Below are 27,532 nucleotides of genomic sequence, written 5' to 3'. Positions count from 1 at the left end.
ACACACACCTGCACATTTTTGCCCTTGAACTCACCTCAGCAAGTCACATGCATATACAAACATGCCTGCATTTTCAGCAAGTCATATATTGAGAGCAGTAATCAATTCCACGTCAACAATCCCAGCATTAGGTACGGAGGAGACAGGGCTTCTCTGGGAACAGTAGAGTCATCTGGATAAGGTGCATATACTTTGAGTGTTCTAGGTAAGTCCACGGGGCAGTCTTTAAGGTATATTTTATTTGACCTCAACAACACCCACGTTTGCATCATGTGTTAGAGTTAGTGGGAAAGAAACATGAATCCAGAAGTATTTCTAAGAAAAAAATATCACATTTCACATTTTTCAGAGACATATTTCCCTAGTTAAAGTCTTGGCTCATAAAGTGTCCTTGACTTTGACCTCAAGGGTAATTTTTCTTTTTTATTTTGACTCTGGCCAGACCTATACTAAAGCACAGATTTTCCTATGGGAACTGAGACGAGAAAGCGGAGAAGAAACACACTTCGCATCGTCTCACTGTTGTCCGGCCTGGAAGGCCCTCCCGTAAAGCTCTGCTGAGACTCACCGTTCCCCCGTAAAACCTGGCCAGCAGGCGCACTTCATTTCTCCCTGGAACTCCGTGCAGTTGCCACCGTTGTAGCAAGTGAGGTTGGTCCTCTCATTCCCACAGAAGGTGGAGGGTAATCGGAGGTACCTAGGGAGAAAAAAGTAACAGTCACTGCAGTTCATCTTGTTCATTTCATTCAAGAACACTTTTTTAGAAAAGTCCGTGTATCTTGTCCGTGCCAAACTCATGAGGTGCTCAGGCCAACTGAGCTACAGACGCTTAACTGTGCTGTTTTGGACACGGATCACTCTTTGGTCCGCAGGTCCTGCGGGAGGGCGCTGTAAGGAGCGTGCCTATCCATCTTCCATTTCTACCCAGTGCTCATTCATGAGATAAGATCTGTGCCAGAGGGTACGGGGGTGGGGGGTGGTGGCAATAAATTTAGTGTTGGAAAAAAACTCGCTATGGCTAGATTTGCTGCTGCTTGGCTAATAAATCACTTCAGGCCATAGGAAAATTGCATCTCTATAAACGTCAGGAAAGAAAGGCCAGGACTCTGGTACCCAAGCACTCGTGTGATTTCTCCACTGCCTCTCACTGAAGCCGAACTCCGGTTGCCCTGCCAACACTTGCTGCCCTCATCCAATAATTCATGATTTAGCAGAAGGCAAGCCAAATGCTGTCCAGGAGGTTTGTATACAGCAGTCAGTGGAAAGTACATGTGAATTCAGAGTGTGGCTCTTTTGTTTTAAAACACAACTTTATATGTTAAGGAATGCCTATAAAAGCCAGTACAAATTGTTAGATGCTAAGCAGAACTTTACTACCAAATAAAATCCAGGGCTGTGATGGGGCTGGTTAAAAAGACTTTAAAGTGTCTAGGTCCTTAACTACACTGTGCGTGTTGTGCATGGAATCAGATACATAGTTAATATTCAAGAAAGATAAAATGAGTTTTATTTTGTTCTGCTCAGCAGACTGCAGCTAATATGGAGAAAGCGGCCTATATGGTAAGTGTGTCTCTTCCCACAAGAGCTAATCAATTTGACTTTAAAAAGAAAATATCATAAGGATTTTTCAAAAGAGCCAAAAACGTCAACCAGCTTTGGAAGAGGTCAATTAGCAATGCAAATAGGAAGCTTTGTATACCTCTTAACGTTTAATAAACAATTTTTGAATCTTGTTAGAAAGTACTTTTGAATCAAAACTTTAATCTTTGAAAACTTGGCTTTGATGAATTAGGCAGAAACAAATACTGGAGCACTGGCTCCTAGGCATATATGTGTCTTTTACTTCTCCAAAGTCACCACAGCAGTACTATTGATTTTGATCCTGAATGGCTTTTGCTGTTAAGCATTCAGTTTACCTGTTGGTGAATGAGTAGGTTAACTATGAGAAGTCACGTTTTATTGGAATGTCAGTACTCAGCAGTCAACCCTGTGTCTTGCCTTCATAGGCTCTGAACAACAATATCATGGAGACAAAAATACATCTCCCTGTAGCTGTGACTACATGTGCGTCTACCAGGAGATTCCTCCAGTGAAGGCATCACCTCTGAGCTACTGTAACGTCTCCAGGCTGCCAGCCCACTCCAGGCATTCTCGGCAACATCCTGGAATCTATTACTTGCTGGAAATAACGGGCTCATGTTCCTACGTGCGTGCTTAGTCACTTTAGTCATATCTGACTCTTCATGACCCTGTGGACTGTAGCCTGCCAGGCTCCTCTGTCTATGGGATTCTCCAGGCAAGAATACTGGAGTGGGTTGCCATGCCCTTCTCCAGGGGGTCTTCCCGACCCAGGGACTGAACCCACATCTCTCATGTCTCCTGAACTGGAAGGCGGATTCTGTACCACTGACCCATCACGGAAGCCCACATGCATATCTATTATGCGTACGTATTTGTGTATATAATTGTATTGTCCTTTGACATTTTGATTTTTATCTTACTGGTTCCCTCATTAATTCATGACAAAGTCATCAAAACATGCTCATTCTGAGTCATGAATTCCCATTTTGGAAACTACTTTAACATAGCCTTTTCAGAGTTTTGTAACATTGACCTGCCTGAAGTGACCCAGGGCATTCTTTCAGGGATAGGAGTCATGCTTCCTCCTACAAAACCAGAATTCAGCTTGTATTGATTGTCACTGTGTTTATTTCCTGCTGCCTTAAGGCTTGGACTCTGGGGCCCGTCGTTCCCGAGACATACTCTGCCCGAGGTGACTGAGAAGACATTTTGTTTGAAGGATGTGGTCCAAATCCTGTAGAACGTGCCGGCAGATGCAATCCTGTCTTCACGGGCCTGAACCGTCATGGCCATGACCGTGAGCCCCTGCTCAGCACGGCATACTGAGTGTACCTGTGCACGTGAGCACACCTCCAGACATGCTTTATGTGGGTGTAAGGCTCACCTGGCTGCTCAGAAGATAAAGAATCCGCTTGCAAGGAGGAGACAAGGGTTGCATCCCTGGGTCGGGAAGACCCCGTGGAGAAGGGACTGGCTAACCTGCTCCAGTATTCTCGCCAGGGAAATCCCATGGATGGAGGAGCCTGGCAGGCGACTGTTCATGGGGTCGCAAACAGTTGGATGTGACTGAGTGACTAACGCTTAATGCTCACCTGCAGAACCTTCCCGTGAAGTTTCCAGGACAGCGGCAAGAGTAGCCGTTGGCATCACTCACGCAGGTGGCCCCATTTGCACACTGGTGACGCTGGCAGTGGTCCACCTCCGACTCGCAGTTCACACCGGTGAAGCCAGGCTCACACCTGCAGTGATAGCCTGCCCCGGCAGGGGAGGAGCAGTTGCCATGGATACAGGGGCTTGAAAGGCATTCATCGACGTCAAGCTCGCAGTGTGGCCCCGACCGTCCCGCGGGACAGGTGCAGCGGTGGGAGCTGTAGGTGTCCTTGCAGCGTCCTCCGTGCAGGCAGGGCCCGGAGCGGCAGGCGTCAAGCTGCAGGCAGCCAGTCTCCACTGGAGGCCCAGAGACTTTGAGAAACTGCTCCTCCTGAGGTCTGTTCATCAAGCCACCGACGTTTTCAAAGTAAGAGAGATAGAGGCCGCTGATGGCGATCGTGCTTAGACACCCTCGCAGGGCCCGAGTGCTGTTGCTAGCTCGGTCACCCACATAGATGTCTGTGTCGTCCTTCAGGAAGCTGAGGCTCCCGGCAGCGACTGCGCTGGTCACAGGAGGCGTTTGCCCGTCCACCTCCATCTGCCACCTGGAAGCCTGGGCCCCCGGGTCTGTCATGGAGATGGTCACCTGGTACCACACGCCGTCGCTCACCGGCTGCAGACTCGTCAGACTCAGCGTGTAAAAGCTGTTGCCGCTTCGCAGCTGAAATAACAGCCGGGAATCCCGAATGTGAATACGAAGGAATTCAGGCTCCTTCTCTGCGTGCAGTATGATCGCGTGGGCATCCCTCGTTCTGAAACCAAATGTGACGTTGGTGAGCTCTCTGGTGATGTTCCCGTTGCTCCTGAATATTAACTCACGGCTTTGTCCATTAAAAACAGCATTTGCGATACCTAAAGAGAGAAGGCTGTGCCAGTCAGCAACTTGACTAAACCTGTAACATTTGCTTCAGTTCAGTTGCTCAGCTGTGTCTGACTCTTTGTGACCCCATGGACTGCAGCATGCCAGGCTTCCCTATCACCAGCTCCTGAAGCTTGCTCAAACTCTTTTGCTTAATTACCTTTATTAACATTGATGATCAAGACATTATTACCATCATGTATTGATTGATATGGGCTAGGCACTCTGTTAGTTGTCTTTATATTACTTTTAATACAGTTCTTAAATACAGGTTTATTATTAATATCATTTCTATTTTATAGAATAAGAAATTGAGAGTCATGGAAGTTAAGTAATTTTTTCATGGCCAAATGGCTAATAGCTAATGAAGACAGTGTCAAACCTGGAAGGTCTGACACCAAAACCCAAATCATATATTTCTTTTCCATTGAAACGCTAATACATTCCACTATTATTTTACTTCGGTTCCCACCAATAAAGCATTGATTACCCATTTCATACATCAAGAAACTAAGCACAAAGCAATCTCAAGTCTAGCAACGGTTACACAGCAAATTAACAGTGGACACTGGCTTCTGAGTTAGCTGAGTGTGTGCTCAGTCGTGTCCGACTCTTTGCAACCCTATGGACTGTAGCCCACTGGGCTCCTCTGTCCCTTGAATTTTCCAGGCAAGGATACTGGAGGGGTTTCCATTTACTTCTCCAGGGGATCTTCCTGACCCAGAGATCTCACCCACATCTCTTGTGTCTCCTGTACTGGCAGGTGGATTCTTTACCACTAGTACCACCTGGGAAGCTGACCATGAGACTCTTAAAAGTAGCAGTCTAAATGACTGATTTACTATCTGCAAACTCCAATTAGGTGCCCAGTTACCAATCTGTGCCTAACTAAGAGCTGTGAAATGGGCAAAACCATAAAACCATACCATCTGCTCCACTGTATGACATGCATACATGATCACATATGACCACAGCACTTTGGGGCAATCTCGCTGCGTTTTTCTGTTGAAGAGTTTTATCTCTTTAAATACCTGATGCTGTCAGTTTATGATCTCCTTTAATACGTTCTTAAGAAAACAAGAGAAAGAAGAACTGCTTCAGCTTTCCACCTGACCTGTAAACCTGACAAATCTGGATCCACTCTGCTTTCTATTCTGTTATAATAGACTGTTGTTGAGTTGCTCAGTTAAGTCCGACTCTTTGTGACCCCATGAACTGCAGCACACCAGGCTTCCCTGTCCTTCACCATCTCCCAGAGCTTGCTCAAACTCATGTCCATTGAGTCAGTGATGCCATCCAACCATCTCGTCCTCTGTCGTCCCCTTCTCCTCCCGCCTTCAATCTTTCCCAGCATCAGGGTCTTTTCCAGGGAGTCAGCTCTTCCTATCAGCTGGCCAAAATATTGGAGCTTATATGGATGCATGGGATGCATATGGATGTTATAATGGATGCATTGCCCTTCTTCTCATCTGTGTAATAACAGAAAATATATATACTGTTCTCTGCCCCTGGTTCCTGACCTGAGGCTCCGAAAACCCTAGTAAATTCCTAAATGATGAGAGCATGGCACTGGGAGCATGTGTGTTGTAATGAGACAACTCTGCTTGGGTTTCTGAATGGAGCCTGGATGCAGGCTGGTCATCAGGAAGACCAAGCCATGACTAAAAGCCTAAAACTCTCAGCCCCAGCCCATCCTCTACAGAAGGACGAGGTTGGAAAATGGGGTTAATAATTAGTCATGCCTACATAAAGAAGCTTCCACAAAACCCCTGAAGTATGGCATTCAGAGAGCTTCCAAGCTGTTCAACACAGGTACACTGGGATGGCCACGCACCCCATCTCCTCAGGACAGAAGCTCCTACACTGGGGACCCTCCCAGACCTCGCCCTGTGTATCTCCTCATCCAGATGTCCATCTGGGCCTTTGCAGATCTCTCAATAAGCTGGTAAACCAGTAAGTGTTTCCCAGAGTTCTGCGAGCTGCTCTCGCAAATTAACTGAACTGAGGTGGGGATTGTGGGAATCTCAGATTTACAGCTGATTGGTCAGAAGCACGAGTGACAACCTGGACTTGTGGTTGGCATCGGAAACGGGGTGGGAGTCTTGCAGCGGGCCCGAGCCTGTGGCCTGTGAGACCTCACACGATGTCTGGAGAGACAGTCAGAGTTGCACTGAATTGTGAGAACTTGTAGGACACCCAGCTGGTCTGCAGAATTGCCTGGTCAGGGGGAGCCTGCACACGTCAGGCGTCAGAAATGTTGTCAGTGGGGTCCTAGTGTCAAAGTCAAGGGGAAGCACACAGGAGGGGGACCGCCGGGTTTTCCCTAATCGGGTGGGAAGCTGTAGGTTTTGCTGCACACACCCAGGCTCTGCTGTCCCGGCCACGCCTTGGGTCCCCTTCATTTCCACCTTCTACACGGAACCTCCCCCTGTACTTCATCATCATTTTCCCTCCCCTTCTTTCATTTCCCAACGGTGCACAAATAGGCTGCAATTGCGCACAAAAACCCGAGTCCTACCCTGACTCCCACCGACCCTCTTGCATTTTTCTTTCTCTAGTTCCTTCTCTGGCAAAGCTTTTTCTGAATAGTTTTATATTCACCTTGTCTCCACTTTCTCATCTCCCATTTTGTTTTTTAACATCTTCCACTGAGCCTTTGGTTCCCATCACGTCGCTGAAACCACTCTGGTCAAGGTCACGGAGGCACCGGTGTGACCCGGTCCAACAGGCAACTCTCTGTGCTCATTGTCTCCCAGCTTTCCGTGGAAATGAACCTCCCAGCACTGTTTGCTCACGCGTGGAGCACCACACCCACCCTTGGACACTTCAGGTACAGCCTCTTCCAGCTCTTCCTCAGTGCTCTAGTTTCTACTGCTCTGCAGAGCAACGCACAGACCATTCCTGAGCCTGAGACCCCACTGGTTACCGTCACATCCAGAAAGACGCCCCAAGTCCCACACACGGCGGACAGAATCTCTGTGACCCAGCCCCTGACCGACTCTCCAGCGCCATTTCCAGCCACTCTTCCTCATTCACGTGCTACAGCCACAGAAGCTGCTGTTTCTTGAAGACAACACGCTTGTTCCCAAACTGTGTCTTTTACCCTTGCTGTTACTTAGACAGGATATTGGCCCCTGCTCTTCCCACACCCGCCTCTTTCTCAACATAAGATGTGCTCAAATGTCACCTCTTCTGAGAGGGTTTCCCCAACTATCCAAGTGTTTCCGTCCCAAATCCACTCTCTTTTCAATTATTCTGCTTGATTTTCTCCATAGCATCTTCTAACTATTTGAAATTACATCGTTAAATTTTCTTTAACAATCCAATTAAAAATAAACAAAAATATAATAATATAATAGTGAAATAGTGAAAGTGTTAGTTGCTGTCATGTCTGACTCTGTGTGACCCTCTGGACTGTAGCCTACCAGGCTCCTCTGACCATGGGATTCTCCAGGCCAGAATACTGGAGTGGGTTGCCATGCCCTTCTCCAGGGGGTCTTCCCAACCCAGGGATCAAACTTGGGTCTGCCACATTATGGGCAGATTCTTTATATATGTAAAACATGCATTTTATATAATATATAAATACTCATATTTTATATATAAAATAATACATCATAATAATAAAATAAGTAAAAATTTTCCTACTTGTTCCTGGTCTTTCCTCACTGGAACATGAACTTTCACGAGATCTTGGACATTCTCTGTCTAGGTTCCCACTAAGCCCTGTGCCTGGAACACTGCCTGGCATAGAGTAGGTGCTCAGTAAATATTATTAAACGAATAATGTATGAAAGTCACTCAGTCCTTAATTCTGAAAAGTGAGATGATGATTAGAAGCCTCAACCTGAGTAAATTCAAGTGGATTATTTGACTGGATTAACATTGCTCTTGATTTTATTGCTTTTGACTGTGGTGAATCTTTTTTTTTTTTTTTCCAGCCAGGTTGCGATTAGGGAGGAAAAGAGCAAGAAGTGCCTCATAACATGCTTTAACATGTAACATGTTAACATAAATGCTAACATGACAAGTCTCATTATTCCTCCAGCTCCTGAAGGAAGAGTGGCGTCTGTCACGCTGCATAACTCGTCTCACAGACATGCTGGCCGTGCAGAAGTCACTCCTTGTTATCTGAGTTAGAACCGCCGTGCAGGTACCATTTATACTCTGCCTTCCTTCAGGGAACTTGATCCTAATAAACACGTCTCTACCTAAGGTGGGCTGTAATTTTTAGGTCTCTCTCCTTCTATAGGATGCACAGATAGAAACAATTAGGTACTGAAGGTAAATTCGGGTAAGGCACCAGCTATACTCTCAAGAGTACTTACTCTAGCAGAACTATCTTTTCAGCACATCTCACTCGAAAAACATACCATACGGTCACGAGATCACATACAAGAGAGCAAAGATGATCTGGGGTGATAGCTGTTGGATAGGAAAAGTTCACCCCTCCTACTGATTTCCCTCCCCCACTTTATTAAGATACAGCATACGTCAAAAATGTTTCTGAGACTCTATGAAAGGTCAGAGGCAAACTTTCTCCTCTCTCCGCAGAGGCAACGCTTAGGAATGAAGAGCCCTCCATGCCTTTCCGAGGCATCCAAGTCCTTCACATGAAGACAGAAGGCAACAACACTCACCTGGGATGTGGTGAGTGCCACTGTTTTTGGAAACCCTTTTCTTTTTTCCCTATGAAGGCATTCAGAATGATTTAAACCCTTTTGTAGAACATAACTGGGACAAACAACTTTAGTACTTCCATCAAAAGAGTAATAATAAAATGAATAAGTAGTAAACTATTTTAAGCAAGGAATTCCGAGGGTCAAGCAAGGCAAAAGGTGGCATTAAAATTCTGCATCATATTTCAGGCCTGATCTCATTCTTTATGCAAATTCATCATGCTTTCTTCATATGTGTAGCATGTGTTTGTGTACGTGTGTGCTAAGTCGCTTCAGTCGTGTCCCACTCTGTGCAACCCCATGGCCTGTAACCCACCAGGCTCTTCTGTCCACGGGATCCTCCAGGCAAGAATACTGGAGTGGGTTGCCAAGCCCTCCTCCAAGGGATCTTCCCACCCCAGGGACTGAACCCGGGTCTGTCATGCCTCCTGCTTTGGCAGGTGGGTTCTTACCACTAGCGCCACCTGGAAAGCCCCATGTGTAGTACATTATTTCTTAAATATGAAGCATGAGAGTATGTGTATTCTTCAAGAAAATCTCCCCAAGTATATACACAATGCAATACATTTCACACGTCACCTGATAAGTTGACATATCCTCTTAAAATACATAAGCATCAAAGTAAATATATACTTGTCCTCAGTCACTTCCAGGCTCAGTTGTCAACGGGCCTGAGGGCCATCTACCCTCTAGCTCCAGACTATTATTTTAGTTCATTGTTTTACAAGGTATTTTAGATATTTTTTAAATTGTATGCAGGCAATGTCCTTTAAGTCTAGAGCAGTTAAGTGAAAATATTGAGTTAACTTGAAGAAAACAGATATTCATTAAACAAATACTTACTGACAGCCTCCTATGTGTTTGGCATTGTTCTAAGTGCTAGGAGTACGGTAGGAAACCAGAGTGAATACCTCCTTCTCTTTTGAAGCATATATTCCAGTGAGGAAAAGATGATGAGCAAGTAAACAAATACGTATAAAACAAAACATCCAAGGATGATAAGATCCACGAAGGAAAATGAAGCCAGGGAAGAGGGCGTCTGGGTAGGAAAGGGAATGAAGTGAAGAGGCAGCCTGTGAGGCTCTGGGCTGGGAGGGTTCAGGGTAGAGGTGGGGGGAGCCTGATTGATGGGGTGAACGCAAGAAGACTGGACAGTAAGGCGTGAGGAGCGCGTGGAGGCCAGCTCCCAGAGGGGTTCTCCCACCAGCAAAGGGGCAGGAACATGGGAGGCAGCTGGTGGGGATGGGGGGCAGGGGTCATCCCCCAAGGGAATCAGGGGAAGTAGTTTGTGATGAGGATTTGACAGTATGTTTATATGCTGGTGGGAGAACTGATGATGCTGCTGGCGGGCGAGAGAAAAATTTCAGAAGCAAAATCACTCAACGAGGCAAAGAGACGAGAGTTGAGTCCAAACATGGAGGGTTGGCTACACACTGAACTGCGCATTGTCTCAAGTAGAAGAAAAGACAGACTATGAATCACTGTGTCGCCAGTACGTAGACATGTCAAAATTGTGAGGACAGTGTTCAGCTTGCTAACATTTGGGAAACCGTTGAGTAGTGCTGCATTTGGGCAGGAAAACTGTTCCAACTGAGGGAAATACTCTTTGCAAACAGGAATTGAGTGCTTAACTGTGTTTGGCTGTCTACACACAAGGTCATACAATGATCACACACACACACACACACACACACACACACACACACACACACACACAGATTTCTCTGCTTGTCCAGCAGATATTTTATCCTTGTTTTACACAGGAAGCCTTAGATTATGGAGGCAGGTGAGCCACTGGAGGCCTCATAGCTAACCGATGGCAACAGGCTCACGCTGCTGCTTTTGCTCTGCATAATCAGCAAGGAGGAAAGAAAAGCCAAATATCAGCCGGCTAGCTCTTTCTCTAGAAATCAGCCTTACACGATCCAGGATGTAGGTTTGGAGTTGCTATGGCCACCATCTCCCCACCCCCCCAAAATCCAGGGGCGGGATATGCCATGAGGTTACCCTGGTTTACGACACTCGTGTTCGGCTTGTTACACCACCCCTCACGCTGGGAGAAGCAACCACAAGCTTCTCTGCTGAGCTGGGTGTGTCTGTGTTCTTCTTCTGGGTCAACTCATCAACCAACTGAAACGCCCAGCCGGACTGGGTGGCAAGAAGTCTAAACTGCACCTACATTCGAAGCCTCGAGGCAACTGCAGGCACTGGGCGCCGGGAGGACACGGGCCGAGTTCACACCAGCGCAGCTCCTGGCAGGCCTTTCCGGCTGTGTTCGCAGGGCAGGAGCAGGAGAAGTCGTCCCACAGCGGGTAGCAGACGCCTCCGTGGTGACAGGGGTTGGGCTGAGTAGACAGTAAATCACAGGCGTAAGGAGCTCTGGCAGCTAAATGCGGAAAGGAGCCAAGCAAGACTCCGTGAATCTGTTCATGTTAATTTCCTACTTATTTACGTATCGAACATTTTTATATCTGTTGGCTGGTAAGCAGAATAAAACTTACTGCTACCATCAAAAGGAAAAGGGAAATAAATAAAAATATATAATATTGATCTCCTGTAGCACAAGGAAGATTTTCAAAGGTATGATAACAGTCTCTGTAATTTACAAATTACCAAACACTTTCAATGACACTAATGAACATTTGAGTTAGAGACTTTACCTCTCGTTTCTCCTGGTGAGGAAACTGAGGTCCCTTTCATTGTCCAAGATCCTGTGTGCTTGTATGCCTGCTTCAGTCATGTCTGACACTTTGCCGCCCCATGGACTGGAGCCCACCAGGCTTCTCTGTCCACAGGGTTCTCCAGGCAAGAATGCTGGAGTGGGTTGCCATGCCCTCCTCCAGAAGATCTTCCCATCCTAGGGATTGATCCTGGGTCTCTTATGTCTCCTGCATTGGCAGGTGGGTTCTTTACCACTGAGCCACCTGGGAAGCCCTTCCAAGATCCTATCAAAAGCCAAACGGTGAAGCTGGTACTTAGATCCTCTGGGTCCCCATAGAGTGACACCTCTGCCCTCCAGGAGCCCCGCCTCTGAATCAGAAACATACTGTTATCATCTGAGTCCTCACAAGGTTGCTCACAAAGTAATCAAAACAGAAGCACTGACAAAGGAATTCCTGAGAGCTCCATCTGCACTGTGTCCATCACTCTATTAACATGTCATCTGGGGACTTCCCTGGTGGCCCAGCGGTCAAGACTTCACCTTCCAAAGCAGTCCCTGGATGGGGGTCAAGATTCCACATGCCTTGAGGCCAAGAAACCAGAATATAAAACAGAAGCAATATTCTAACAAATTCAATAAAGACTTTAAAAATGGTCCACGTCAAAAACTTAAGGAGAGGGTGGGATGATTTGAGAGAATAGCACTGAAACATACATATTACCACGTGTAAAACAGTCAGTGACAGTCTGATGCATGGCGCAGAGAACCCAAAGCTGGTGCTCTGTGACGGCCTGGAGGGGTGGGGTGGGGTGGCGGGGGGAGGGGGTTCAGGAGGGAGGGGACAGCACGGACAAAGTCCGTGTGAATAATCCTACCTCACACAGGCTGTCTCCGGGACAGCCTTCGGTCACATTGACAAGAACGGCACTGTGGGCTGCGCTGCTTGTTGAATTTGGGAAGAATTCCAGGTTCTCGTTGTTTAGCCTTATATCTTGGATGCAGCCTTTGAAGAATCCACCGCTAACCTCAGTCTCTCGCCTGTCAGGCAGTCCACCAACATAGAGGACATCTCCTCTTTGGAGTTTCCACGTAGGAGCAGAAAGAAATCCTAGATTTTGTGACGACTGATACAGTTCAATTTTATTTGGCTTGATTTTCAAAGATACCAAGTGGACGTTTCCGTCGCTGAGAACAAATGTTACTAGTAATTTGGGAGAACCTGGAGTCAGCATCGCTAGCCTGCCGTGCTCTAGCCAGACACGGAGGTACTGGTAAGTGCTGTTTCCCAGAGCTAGGAGCAGGCCAGCTGGCCGGCGTGCTCGAACAAACATGGAGAGTGAGAGGTCCTCTTCGTAATCCTTGTTGAGATGAAAAACAGCATATCCCGGAGAGTCATCTTGGCCAAATCTGCCTGCCACATACTCTTTAATAGCAAAATAGAGGAGGAGAAACCAAGAAGAAACATCTTAAGATTCACAAGTAAAAAGCAGCAAAAGATTACACACACACACACACACACACACACACACACGCACACACACACACACACACACTTCACTCAGTCGTGTCCAACTCCTTTGCAACACCGTGGACTGTAGCCTGCCAGGTTCCTCTGTCCATAGGATTTCTCAGGCAGGCAAGAATACTGGAGTGGGTTGTCTTTTCTTTCTCCAGGGGATCTTCATGACACAGGGATTGAACTCATATTTCCTGCATTGTCTGGTGGATTCTTTACCACTGAGCCATCAGGGGCACCCGTAATGAATACATATATACATATACATGCACAAATACAGCCATATTTTTTAAAGTTCATGACAGACTTATTCAACAGAATGACAATTTAGCCTGACTTTCTGAATTTGTGGGTTTACTTTATTCTAAATTTAGATGTCGGTGTAGGGTTTATAGCCGAGGTCCACTGATCACAAGGAGGAAGAGAAGATTTCTGCAGTGATGAGACTCTGCGCCTCCTCCTCACTGTCCTGAAGAGGTGGGACTAAAAGGAGGAAGACCAGATCCTACTCTGCTCCGACTTGGCTTGGAGAAGTCTGGGGAGCAAGAGCTCTTTCTCCAGGACATTAAGCAGACTCTTTGAGCAACTGTCGTCTTTGCTATATGGGGAGCATCCTCAAGCAAGTGGCATTAAACCTAATTATTCCTTGCAAAGGAAAGAAATCAAGAACGAGATTGGCAAATCCTTGCTTGAGAAGATAGCCCTGATAATAAGAGGAGGTGAGGCAGCTGAACAAAGGAAGAGGAGGACTCTTCCTCCTGTGGCCCTTGGTGGGTAAAGGAAAGGCATGGAGCACACAGAAGTTGGACAAAGCTGAGCTGAGTCCCCAACATCTCCTGGGGACACAGAGGTTTCTAATGCACGGACGTGGCGACACTACGGGTGTGCCTCACCACAAGAAAACCCTTGAGGAGCATGAAAATGAATAGATGCGGACCTTCAAAAGCATCGATGATACAGTAGAAACAAAAGCTTTCGTACTCCTAAAGCTTATATTCCAGCTGGGTAGAGGTTATGTGGTATGTGAAGTGGTGACAGTTTCCTTGGTATAAAATAAATCAAGCAGACAATGGGATTACAGAGAGCTGGGAGTGGAGCCGGCATTTTAAATGGAGTGGTCAGGGAAGAGCTCTGAGAAGGTACTATTTGAGCAAAACCCCAAAGGAGAGATATTATTGCAGAAATGCAGGAAAGAAATGACGGTAGCTTGTTGGAGAAGTGATCAGAGATTCTTGGTAGGACCAACAGGATCTTCTGGGGCAAGTTCATCTCCAAGGAGTCTGGCCTAAGTAACTAGAAGCATTGAGTTTCTATTTGCAGAGATGGGAAGAAAACAGGAGGAATGGATTTGGGTGGGGGAGGAATGGGATTCCACATTAAATGTAAGATGTCCTATTAGATATCCAGGTGGAAGTGTCTAGTCAGCAGTTAGATACAGAGGTTCAGGGAAGACATTTGGCGTGAGCCACGGTAATTTCGGATTTGCCAGCATACACATGGCTTTCTAGCCATGAGACTAGACGCGATCACCAAGAACATCAATGTAGAGAGAGAAGAGGTCCAAGAACTGAGCCCTTAAGCATCAGACACCTGGAGGTAAAGGAGCCGATAAATGAGTAAGATAGAAGGAGAACCCAGAGAGTGATGCCCTCCAGCCCAGGGAAGGAAGGGTTTTCAGGAGGAAAAGCAAAGTGAAAGTGAAAGCCACTCAGTCATTTCTGACTCTTTGTGACCCCAGGGACTATACAGTCCAGGAATTCTCCAGGCCAGAATACTGGAGTGGGTAGCCTTTCCCTTCTCCAGGGGATCTTCCCAACCCAGGGATCGAACCCAGGTCTCCCACATTGCTGGTGGATTCTTTCCCAGCTGAGCCAGCAGGGAAGCCCAAGAATGCTGGAGTGGGTAGCCTGTCCCTTCTCCAGCCAATCTTCCTGTAAGAGGAATTGAACTGGGGTCTCCTGCATTGCAGGAGGATTCTTTACCAGCTGAGCCACCAGGGAAGCCTTTCAGCAAGAGGGGGTATTCAACTGTGGTCGTGGTTGCTGAGCAGTCAAGGCAGGTGAGGACTGAAAACTGACTGCTGAATTTGGCAACCTGGAAATCGCTGATGCACTAGAAAGGGCATCACCTTAAAGATATTACCATCTTCACGTCTTCACATCCCCGTCCGACCCAGAAAAACGGCATATTCCAACGTATTTAAATGATGTCATATGGTTCCACTGAAGTTTGAACAAAGGTGGGACATATTTTAGTTTAGCTGAACTACAGTGAAACTTGCTCAGGCAACCGTCGTGTTTGAAGACCTCCCGCATAAAAGGCTGCATTTTCAGAATTCCGTCTTGATTTCTTACAGAATCATTACAGCTCGAATCTGCATTTGGAGACCACCCGCTCCAGGGAGCTACAGGTGGCTTTCAAAGCGCGCCGTTAGATATAACGGTCCGTTTGAAGAGACTAACATCTCTGAACACACAGCATTGCTTTCATGTGAGATAAAATGTTTAATAAGGAAAGCTGGCTCTTGATGTTCCCGAGGTTTGGGAAAATGCACAGAACCGCTCAGCTCAGGGGTGGTCCCCGCTGGTCATCCTGGGACGCCTACAGCATCACTTTGTGGATCCAGATTAAAAAGACAGAACACAGAGCGGTTTCTTTCTCTCAGAAGTTTGACTCTTCAGCAGTCCTGTTCATCTTCAGAAGTCACAAGCACGTAGTCAGAGCACATGATTTAGTACATGATTTTAGAAGCACCTGACTCCATACATGACTCATCTGGGGACACGGAAAGAATGATTCTTGTATGTGTTGTTGATGTGTCCTGGAGAGGGATGACAAATACGGCTGAAAAGTAACTTCAAGTTTTAATGATTGATGGACTGCAACAAGAAGAAATGTATTGAGAATAAATAAAAGCCACTTGGGTCTAAACGCACTTCACTGGTTTAGGGTGGAAGAAGCAGAACTCTGCAGCACCATCAGTGAGAACAGCTCAAAGTGAGCCTATCGCAGAATGCGGCTGCCCAAAGGTCAATGTGATCTTAAGCTGCAGAATAGAAGAACATTCTCCAGAATGAGAAGGTCACAGTCCCATGGCACTCCGCACTCTCAGACCCAACTAGGAGCCAGATAAGCACATTTATTCCCAAGCAGGAAAGCAACCAATGGAGGGTCTGAAAATGAGCCCCTATGGAAAGCATTGGAAGAAGCTGGGTGTGTTTAGCATGATAGGCATGACGGCCTGGATAGTACAAGACTTGTCTCCAAATATTTGTGTTCTCATGGAGAACACAAGTGAGCAAGATTGACATTGGCTCCAAGAGTTACAATGCAGCCAATGAATGGAAGGGTAGGTCATCCTACATTATTTCAGGACCAAGAAACAACTTTTAGGGGATTTCTAGGAAGACGGAGGATGAATGGGTTCTCATGCCTGGCGGTGGATAAGCAGAGTTCTGGGCCACTACACTTGGCATGTACAGCTGTAAGAAATTCAGTCATGGAGTGAAGTGCATCCCATGCCTGAGAAGCTCTAATTCCAAGAGGGTAAGAGTCTCAAAGTTTAGGTATATAACTGAAGATAAAACATATGTCAATCACCTCTGTTAATGAAACATCCTCTAGAAGGAATGAGATCGGTGACCTGTTATACTGAACAGTATCTTGGAAGCTCCCTGTTCCTGGATACAGCCAGGATGACAAGATAACACTGATATGGAGCATCAAAAAATGATGCCTAAGGAATCATGTCTATGCTTCCTGAGAAGCATAGACCCTTGCAGACAAGTTTTGAGAAAATTTTCTCTGAACTCTTCTTATTGAGACACTTGATTATTTTTAAATGATCAGCTTTACAATACAGGAAGCCCCTCTGTCTTCCATGTGTAGTCAGCCAGCTAAATTCTCCATCCACTCTGTCTGTTCCTTGCAATGGGTACCACGTTTGGGAAACGCTGAGCCGGGATCAAGACGTGGGTGAAGTTCACCTTGTACTTTTTAGCACATCTCCTCCCTCCTGAACGTCTATGCACAATGACAGAAAGATTCCAGGTTGTCCCATAGAGCTTGCAAGCATCTTCTGTGATGGGATAAACTCCCCAGCAAACATTCCTCAAAGATGACAGCAAATACAGGACACTTTGAGGCTTCCCAGGTGGCGCTAGTAGTAAAGAATCTGCCTTCCAGTGTAGGAGACCTAGGAGATGTGGGTTTGATCCTTGGGTCGGGAAGATCCCCTGGAGGAGGGCATGGCAACCCACTCTAGCATTCTTGCCTGGAGAATCCCACGGGCACAAGAGCCTTGCGGGCTACAGTCCATAGGGTCACAAAGAGTGAGACTCAACTGAGCGACAGAATGCACACCAGGATACTTTGAATTTATGACTAAGAGGTGATATCCGAAATATAACTTTTCTTAAACTTACACCAAGAAGTTCAGAAAGAGACTTTACAGAACTTACTCCCTAAGGAGATATCTTCTGAAGCTTTTTCATGAGGATTAACCAGTTTCAAATAGTGGAGGGGTGGGGGCAGCAGGGTGGGGGAGAAGGAACTTGGAGGAAGACAGGGGACAGGTAACCAACTCAGGAACTGGGTTTCAAGACTGTGAGTTTTCCAAGTTGGAAAAAATAAAGCAAACCAGAACCCACAAGACTGGCATCTCTTGAATCTATTTACCAGGACAGTTAGCATCACTGCAGTCAGTAGTAACCTCATGGGTCACTGCACTTGGAAGCTGGTCAAAATGACTCAGCATCTGTTTGTTATTTTGTATATGTAGGAAAAATATTGCCTTGGGTCAATTAGATTTTTCTTCAAAAACTGAACATTGCTGCAGTATAATTTCTCCCTTTCTCCTTTAAAAAAAATCTCAAAACAACTTGCCATTCCATTTAAAATATTACTTAGAGCTAGTAGATGCCAGACCTCATTGTCAAGCAGGTCCGTGATTTGTAATGAATATTGTGGTCAGGGGGAGACCCATGAATAGTGTCTAATAATTCTCAGCCCTTCATACATGGAGTAGGGTATAGACCAAGGCTGGTTTCAATTTTACTTCATATAAAACACAGAAGACTATTTACCAGATGTCGTCCTTTTTCAAATAACTCTCAAATCTTGGGGTGAATTACAGCTGCACTTCAAAGCAGTCTGTTGCAATTACCTTTCCGACATTTTCAGTGCAAAAGAATCATAATAAAAAGAAACAGGTATATATTGATCACTATCAACAGCAATCTTTGGAACAATGTTGGAAGTAAGGCTTTTGAAGTGCATTTCAAACTCATCTGCTGGAGAAATTAAATCAATTAGTTTATGGCATCTACCCAGTTTCCATGTTGTTACTTTTTAAAAATATTTTCTTTCTTGGACACGTAAGTAGAATACCTGCTTTCTCCAATGCAACTCTTAAAATACACCTTTGAATAAAATCGGTGGTTTATAAAAGTGCTAAACTGAGGCACAATTTTGGAGCAAGTGTGAACTGCATAGAAAGGAGGGCAAGAAAGTAACTGTTTCTTAGGAAAGAAACACCTACTACACATGAGCCATTGAGCTAGGACTTGGCATTGACTAGTTCCATGGCCTATTCTTCAAAAAGACTGCTTCCCTTTCAAGTAAAATATACAAGAAATTTCTGGTACACCACAAATGATAAGATTATAGCAGCACTTTGTAAACACCAAGAAGGAAACCCGCTTGGATGGGAGCTATGGGCTTAGTTTTCGCTCCTCTGTGTGGCTGAAACCCTGGTGTGGGACGCGTTCACTGAGATGGAGCTAGTGCACACCCCCAGCCTGCTCGGTTTCCCGTCGGCAGGCAGCCAGCAGCAGCATCCTGAGGGTCATCACCACCAGGAGCAGCCTGGCCGTTACACCCCCAGCCCCCCCAGCCCCCAGCCCCCTCACCTCCATGACAGCCATGGCCGCGGTAGGGCCTGTAGCACTCACACTGGTGACCAAGCCACAGGTTGAGGCAGCGTCCTCTGTTTTGACAAGGCTGGCTGTCACACCAGTCCTTTCGGGTGCAGCCTGCCCTGATGTTCAGAGACTGGTCGGATGAGATGCTTTCTGCAGTGATGGCATTCGAGTCCAGGTGCACGTCTTGGAGGCAGCCTACGAGCGAAGGTGCGGATGGCATCTTATAGACGTTAAACAGAGCATCACCACTGTGGGCTTTTCCCTCTGGCAAACCCCCCAAAAAGGAGTTCTGGAGAGCACACACTGATGACCCAGCACTTTCAAACGGAGAAGGAGCCGTAGCGATGCATGTCCCCGTGCAAGAGTCATCGCGTAGGGTGAGGGTCACAGCCTCTGCAAACGTCGCCTCCACCGCGTGCCACCCTCCATCGCTGGTGTCGTGGGGGATGAGCAGGACCACATTTGGTCGATCGCCAACTTGAACGGTCAAGTGGACGAAGCCAGCCAGCACCTCCAGCATCACAAATGCGTCCTGGTCACCCTGGAAGAGCAGCAGGGCTGCCGGCTGGACGGTCTGGAACCTGAGGGCTATGGTACAGCCTGACTCCTGGGCCGGAGCTGAGCCACTTGAGACCCACAGGAAGCCGCTGCCCTCAAAGGACAGCGTGGTGACGGTTCCACACCGTGACCCGGTGTAGCCAGCAGGGCACAGGCAGTCAAATCCGTGCCGGCCGTCATGGACGTGGGGGACGCATGTCCCGTTGTTTAGACACGGATGATCGGCACAGCCCAGGAGAATATCAGAGCAGTCCCTGCCTCCAAAGAAGACTCCAGAATGGGGATCAAACGGGCAGCGGCAAGCGTAACCCTCAGGCGAGTTCTCACATGTGCCCCCGTTGCGGCAAGGGCTGGACGAGCACTCGTCCACGTCCTCTTCACAGTGGACTCCTGTTCAAGGACAGAGAACAGATCTGAGTTACATACAGTCAGATTGAACACAGACACCTCACATCATCTTCACGTGGAATCTTGCGGAGGGGCAGACGGGCTCAGGTTTAGGGCTGCGACAGAAGTGTGAATCATGATCGAGGGTGCCATCATTCTGCCTGTGAGGGGCATGGAAGTGCCATCACAGCAAGCCTGGAATTCTTCCTCTAGAAATCGGCTCCTTGCCATGTAGAGTGGCTGACTCAAATTACCACCGACAGACACATATGTGACACTGAATATCGTAACATTTTTTTTAAAGAGAGAGATTGCTATTGGGATCAAATCTAGATACAAACTATTTGTTTGGGGCCTTAATTCACAGATATGGTTTATGCTGCCCTGGGCTGCTAACTTCACTCTGTTCCACTTGGGAGCAGCGATCTGCCTTCTCCATTTTTTGGCAGCTCCCCATAATCCCTAGTGGCCTCCCTGGCGGCTCAGATGGTAAAGAATCTGCCTGCCAGTGCAAGAGAGGTGAGTGTGACCCCTGGGTCAGGAAGGAGCCCTGGAGAAGGAAATGGCAACCCACTCCAGTATTGTTGCCTGGGAAACCCCATGGACAGAGGAGCCTGGCCGACTACAGTCCATAGGCTCGCAAAGAGCTGGACACGATTCAGCAACTAAAGAACAAGAACATAATCCCTAGACCCACAGACAGCGCAGACGCCTCTCTCTGCAGAGGCTTCTGAGGAGAATGGAGGGCCCCCTCTCCTGCTCACCAGGATTCCAACATAAGCCGTGAAATCTGTCCACCAAGCCCTGGCTTCTAGCTCCTTCACTTTCTTTACTCTTCCTCCTGACTCTCAAGTCAAAAAAATTTTTGATACCTAATTAGAGAGCTCATTAAGTGAATTCTGTTAGAATTCTAATAGGATTCATTTAATCCAAGTAACAAAAAGAAACATAACACTGTGTGAGAGTGATGGCTGCTGCTTTTCGATGAAGTTCAAATGCACAAACGGTGCTGACAGAAACTTCCATGCGTGTGGCACTTACACAGCGTTGCCAACACCGTCACCCGTGTGATGTGTCTGTGCTTACTGAAAGATCTAGAGGCTTTCAGGGCAGACGGGCTCAGCTCTCTTTCACAGGCAGTTTCGAAGCTTAGAAAGACTGGTGTCTAAATTCCAAAGCACTTATACAATCTGGTTTTTAAAATGCACTTTCTCTTTTTAATTGATAATTTAGTGCATTCCTGCTTATTGTTATTACTAACATGTCTGTCTAACTTTCCCAATGAACTCCATACCTAAATGCCTGCTTTTAAAATTTACTCAAACGCTCCCATATTGATAAAGCCGGGTTTGAATCCCAGCTAAGGAAGTAAGCAGGTTACATTTACTTTTTGTGTCTAGGTCTTCTGATCTACAAAACGGGGCTAATAATAGTACCTGCAGCACAGGGCTTTTTAAAGATTGAGTTAAGACACACCGGATGCTCATAACATTGCTTGATATATAAATAACTACTCCATACGTGTTGGCTGTAATTAAAATGCAGTACAAAAGGAATTATCCTCTCATGACCAAATCAAGTCGCACTATCATCATTGAGAGAAACCATTTAGAAAGGGTGGGCATATGGAGTGACTGACAAATTGTACAGCTCTCCATAATGAGAGGTTTACTGGGACAGCATGTTAGGCTGGAGTCTCACTCTTCACGAGAGAAGGGAAGCTGTCCTGTTCAACAGTCCATGTCTAAACCACGCACGATGCCTGCACCATGTTTGGCGCTTGGAAACTAATTTTTAAATGAATTGATTAATGATGACCATTGTAAGCTGACTAAAATGTTCATATTGAACTTATCCTCATCTAATCCAAAGCCCAAAGTGCTCTTTTTGTGTCTATTTTCAGGTAAATTTATCCGATGTTAATCTGTGCCCCTGGCCACCTAGGCACCACGTGTTTAGACCCTATTGTACTTATACTTCACTCTACTTGGATTGCTTTCATACGATTTCGTTAATCCAAAAGTACTTCAAGCTCCATGAAAAGAGGGAACATACCAGAATCTTAGGGTCTCCAACAGTCCCTGCACAGGGCTGAGCAGGTATGTGTTATAAAAGAAACTGGATGAGCAGACAAAGCAAAATGAAATCAAATGGATTTGTTGGCTATAATATAGAATCATCCTAGACTTCCTCTTGTTGGGCTCTAAAATCCCTGCAGATGGTGACTGCAGCCATGAAATCAAGGCGATTACTTCTTGGCAGGAAAACTATGACAAGCCTAGATAGCATATTAAAATGCAAAGACATCACTGTGCCAACAAAGGTGCATAATAGTCAAGGCCACGGTCTTTCCAGTGGTCATGTATGGACGTGAGAGCTGGACCAGAAAGAAAGTATAACACTAAGAACTGATGCTTTTGCATTGCGGTGCTGGAGAAGACTCTTGAGAGTCCCTCAATAGCAAGGAGATCAAAGAGGTCAATCCTAAAGGAACTTAACCCTGAATATTCATTGGAAGGACTGACGCTGAAGCTGAAGCTCTAGTACTTTGGCTACCTGATGCAAAGAGCTGGCTCATTGGAAAAAACCCTGATGCTGGGAAAGGTTGAGGGCAGGAGAAGCGGGTGGCAGAGGATGAGATGGTTGGATGGCATCATCGATTCGATGGACAAAATCTTGGACAAACTCCGGGAGATAGTGAAGGACAAGGAATCCTAGCATGCTGCAGTCCATGGGGTCACAAAGAGTCAGTCATAACTTGGTGACTGAACAAGCAATCAAAAAATAATCATCCTTATAGGTAATAGAGAACTGACTTAGGAATTACAGGCTACATTCTAAAGGAGAGTTCTAATGCAAGTTTCATTTAACTGAACTTACAAAAAGGTCTTCTAAAAATTTGTTGTTAGATATTTTACTTAGATTTGATTCTCACAGGATTTTGAGCACAGAAAAAATTAATCTGCAAGCATTTAATTAAGAGGAATAGTGAACAACTCATGAGTTATAATCATATAAGTGAAACATCTTGCCCCCACCCATTGTGCCTTTCAACATATTTAATGGAGTGGAGGGTAAAAGGTTGGATAAAAGCTCCAGCAGACTCCAAGTCTTTTCTGCTCAGTCTTGAGTAATAATAGTCTTAAGGTCATATTTTGAACACCGATGCTAAATAGTCATAAGAACAGTGAAGTTTCAGTACATATCAGAACTGAATCTTCTTTCTCCATCTGCTAGGTGGACTTCAGGCTATCTTGGAAATGACTTGAGGAGCTCCCCCTTCTTTTTCCCTCCACTTCACCCCCCTACCCTTCTGGATTTCTGCCTGAGTATCAGAAGGGTTCAGAAGGTATTCCCTGCCGGGTGCTGGCAGTGCATGCTTCACGCTCCCTGAGACTGGCATGTGCTTCAGGGGGACTTATTCTGGGGGGTCTTTGCTGGGTCCTTGGTCTCCGATGCTCCAGTGAAGACCCCAGAGAGCTGCCCAGCAGGCCTTGCTCTCAAGTTGCTCCTCCACCAGCCCCTTCCCCATGGATTTCCTGAGGTTTACTTCACTTCACCCACTCGGTTGGTCCGTTGGCGTTCCTGAACCTTCTAAGATGGACCAGGACCCGTTTCACACTGGCCACTGGCTGCCACCCCTCCCGTGATTCCCTAAGAACCCCAGGTCCATGGTCTGTGCTTCACAAGTGGAGGGGAAGCGGTCGCTGCCCAGCCCAGCCCAGCAGCATCCCCCTCGCCCTCCTCTCCTTCTCCTGCGGCCCCAGGCACGCCCTTTCGCCTCTAGGTTCCTCGGGTAGGTGGAGAATCTAGGCTAAGTTGCCGCTCCTGCTCTTCCCACAAATTATGTGAGACTGCAGTCTCCTTGGAGCCACTCTGGCTGGTTGTGGTGAGAATGTAACCCCCAACCTGGTACGTGAGGGCTGGGCTCCAGCTTGGCATAGCGGCCAGTTTATCCAGAGAAATCTCTGCACAGACTCGCTCCTTCAAGCTGCCTCCTGGGAGCTTTCACAGAACCTTGAAATGAGCCTATAGTCTGTCATCTGTCTTGATTTTAACATTCTGCATTATAGTCTCTCAAAATTCACGTTGGTTCCTGAAGCAACCATATTTAGACCCATTGTGATCTGCTGTGCTAAGTCACTCCTACTCTGAGGAGCGACAGGCTGCTAAGTTTTGTCCTACCCTTTGCAAGGGTATAGACTGTAGCCCAGCAGGCTCCTCCATCCATGGGATTCTTCAGACAAGAACACTGGAGTGGGTTTCCATGTCCTCCTCCAGGGGACCTTCCCAGCCCAGGGATCGAGCCTGCGTCTCTTATGTCTCCTGCATTGGCAGATAGGCGTTTTACCACCTGGGAAGTCTTTTTTGACCCCTTAGTAGAAGTTTTAATTTACTGTTTTCTTAAGTTTATAAGATACCTATTCTGAGCCTCACAGAGGATTGTGAGAGACAAAGCGGAAGACACAGGCCAGGCTTCAGTATGCTTACGGCATAACGGAATAAGAAAACTTGTATTTATGCAAACACAGAAAATGCATTGCGTATAGCAGGTTCTCAAAGAATGTATGAATATTAAGTGAGGATCAAACCAGGGGAACATTTGAGAAGATTTAGCCAAGACAGATTTTATTTTCTTGGGTTCCAAAGTCACTGTGGATGGTGACTATAGCCATAAAATTAAAAGACACTTTCTCCTTGGAAGAAAAGCTATGACAAACCTAGACAGGGTATTAAAAAGCAGAGACATCACTTTGCTGACAAACGTCTATATAGTCAAAGCTATGGTTTTCCCAGGAGTCATGTGCAGATGTGAGAGCTGGACCATGAAGAAGACTGGACACCAAAGAACTGATGCTTTTGAACTGTGGTGGAGAAGACTCTTGAGAGTCCCTCGGACTGCAAGGAGATCAAACCAGTCAATCCTAAAGGAAATCAACCCTGAATATTCATTGGAAGGACTGATGCTGAAACTGAAGCTCTAGTACTTTGGCCACCTGATGCAAAGAGCCAACTCATTGCAAAAGACCCAGATGCTGAGAAAGCTTGAGAGCAGGAGGAGAAGGGGGTGACAGAAGATGAGAAGGTTGGATGGCATCATCGACTCAATGAACATAAATTTAAGCAAACTCCAGGAGACAGTGAAGGACAGGGAGGCCTGGGGTGCTGTAGTCCACGGGGTTGGAAAGAGTTGGACATGACTGAGTGACTGACCAACAAGTCAGGTTTTAAGGAAAAAACATTGAATGAGAGATTGTTGTAAATCTTTAGTTGTGAAAACTAAAAATTTAAAATCAAATCAATCAATAGATATTGATTACATATCTACTGCATATAAAAAACACTATGGATAACATGGAATAAAAACTGACCCCTGTCCTCACTAGTTTAATGGAAAAATAAGACAAATGTGTGAAAAAATTAAATGAAATTGTAAATTAAGACAACATTAGAGAGAACACTGAACAGGGTATAATGGGTCCCAAGTGAATCGTATGAACAACGGCTGCTCTGGAGAGAGAGCGATCTTCAGGATGGGCTGGATTGGGAAGATTTTGTAGGTAGAATTTAAGACAGGTTTTCAAGTATGGATCAGATTGGCAAAGACACATGCAGACTTAACCGAATCAGCAAAAACTGTTTCATGGAAAACCATTAGACGTTCAGAGGTGACAGTGCGCTTGGCAATCTAGTTGGCATGGAGGATTTATGCAGGAAAAGCAAGTTAGAAAGATTAAATGTAGCCAGATTGGAGCAGGTCTGGCATTGAGGGTGTTTTGTTTCATTAATTAATTTTTGGAAGGCAATGGGGATTAAGCTGGTAGTTATCAGGACCTGTCACGCGAGTGTATGTTCCTCGATTCCTTGTCTCGTCACAACAGAGATTTGGAGTGACGGACATTAAAGCCCCCTCGGCGAGTCACAGCTCTCAGGTCTTGGATAGACCGTGTTATAGCTCTCAGGTCTCAAATGGACCGTGGTATAGCTCTTAGACAAATCAGTGTTACAGCTCAGTGTTACAGCTCTATTTTATTTAGAAGGTAGCAGGAAAATCCATCTTCGAGGCGTGAGGGCACGTTGATCTAAAGACACGAGGAGAAGAGCGCCCCAGCACCCAGGAGGGAGAGAGAGCTGGCTCTGGCTCCTCTGTTTATCTCTCCCTGGGCCTGTCCTGTGTAAATTGGGCTAGCAGGAGTGTTGTTTGTTTTACAGGAGGTCCTCACTCTGGTCCTCGGACCTTCTTTTGTTTCATCTTCATGGACTTTTCCCTTCCTTGTCTGTGGCCAGGCCATTCTGGACTCCTCTTCCCTGCTCTGCCCGCCTAGCAGACCCATCCCACGGGATCTGTACCAGCGTGGAGTGGGAAGAAACCAGAGACGGGAAGACACGAGGCGGTTGTGACAATCACCTGCACTGAGATGAGGAGGGCCTGGAATCAGACACGTCCTTCTTTATCATTACAGTCACCTTGCATTTATCTCTGGTCAGCAAATAAGTACAGAGAGGGATATTTCTTTGTGGTTGCTGACTGTATTTTATCTTGCAACTCCTAAAGTTCATAGATTTAATCTTTCACAAAATAACTACCAATCACTTGATTATTAGTATGTGTTTCCTTTAAATATAAACAAGAAAAACTAGTTTTAGATTTTACTACCATCATGGGGAAAAAAGAGAGAAAGTCTGGGTCAACAGGTCTGAAGAAAGGTCAATATTTAGGTCAATAGTCTGACGAAAGTAAGAAGAATTAGATATTAAAAGTAGAAAGGTAATTTACGCTTTCACTTTGCTTAAAATCTGTTCTGTTGACATCTCCAACATAAAGTAAGGTTAGGCATATTTATTTCATGAACCTAGAAATTAAAATGGGAAGAGAGACTGAAACTTCTTTTACCGGCTATTTGACTAGCTTGGCAAAGAATGTCTGCTGTCAATCAAGATAAAAGGATTAAGGAATATTTGTAGGATTACCTGTGTCATTGTCTTCTTAACGGGTATTTTAGTTGACAATGAATTGGTTATTTAGGTCCTTGTATTTATAGAACAAGGTGGATTGCTTAAAGCTGTTACGTTGTCTATGTGAAATCTATTCATTTAATTCAAAAAGGTAACTTCCTTTTATTTTTCTAAAGTTCTTTTATTTGAATATCTGATTCTCTGATGATTATATTTAAAAATAATCAAGATAGGGAAAATTCATATTATCTGGAATACCCCATATTTACACAATAATAAATTATATTCATGGATAAAAAGGACATAGACTTTATGTTTAATATAAATATCATGAACTCTTAAATGACCCTTTGCTATATTCCCACTTTACAGAAAGTCACAGCTAGTGAAATATCTAATAGAAAATTATTTCTACAAAAACTTATATACAAGTAAGTTTATCTTTCTTTATTTTAAATGACTCAGGTGTTTCATTTTAATAAATAGAAATCAAGAAAAAATTAAAGTCCAAGGACTCATTGCCTAAATATTCCCTGTACTCACTACTTTCTGTTACTTAAAACTCATAATTTTCAGTTGACAGTAATCTCTAATATAGCATTAACACTAGCTGCTAAATAACCATCTTAAACACTGTAACAATGGTACCAATCACCTTATACAAGTAATAAGAAAAGAGTGAATTACCTATGAGCATTGCCATTAAAATGTGAAAACCTTGGGTCCTGGCTCCAAACATTTTCCTGTAGAAAAAGGGGTATC

General features: G+C 45.6%; 1 protein-coding gene across 1 annotated transcript in view; it reads right to left on the bottom strand.

Annotated features, from left to right (window-relative positions):
- CRB1 (crumbs cell polarity complex component 1) overlaps window positions 1-27,532 on the bottom strand; it is a 220,518-nt gene that overhangs the window by 33,357 nt on the left and 159,629 nt on the right. The window contains exons 6-10 of the mRNA XM_042229290.2: window positions 18,857-19,816; window positions 12,307-12,854; window positions 10,949-11,114; window positions 3,174-4,083; window positions 569-697 (exon numbers count right to left, since the gene is read on the bottom strand). Of these exons, the coding sequence (XP_042085224.1) occupies window positions 569-697; window positions 3,174-4,083; window positions 10,949-11,114; window positions 12,307-12,854; window positions 18,857-19,816 (2,713 nt within the window). The remainder of the gene's footprint in view (window positions 1-568; window positions 698-3,173; window positions 4,084-10,948; window positions 11,115-12,306; window positions 12,855-18,856; window positions 19,817-27,532) is intronic.

Source organism: Ovis aries, chromosome 12 (assembly GCF_016772045.2).
Source record: "Ovis aries strain OAR_USU_Benz2616 breed Rambouillet chromosome 12, ARS-UI_Ramb_v3.0, whole genome shotgun sequence".
Taxonomy (NCBI): Eukaryota; Metazoa; Chordata; class Mammalia; order Artiodactyla; family Bovidae; genus Ovis; species Ovis aries.
The sequence above is the reverse complement of the archived record's forward strand: the minus strand, read 5'-3'. Positions and strand labels throughout refer to the sequence as shown.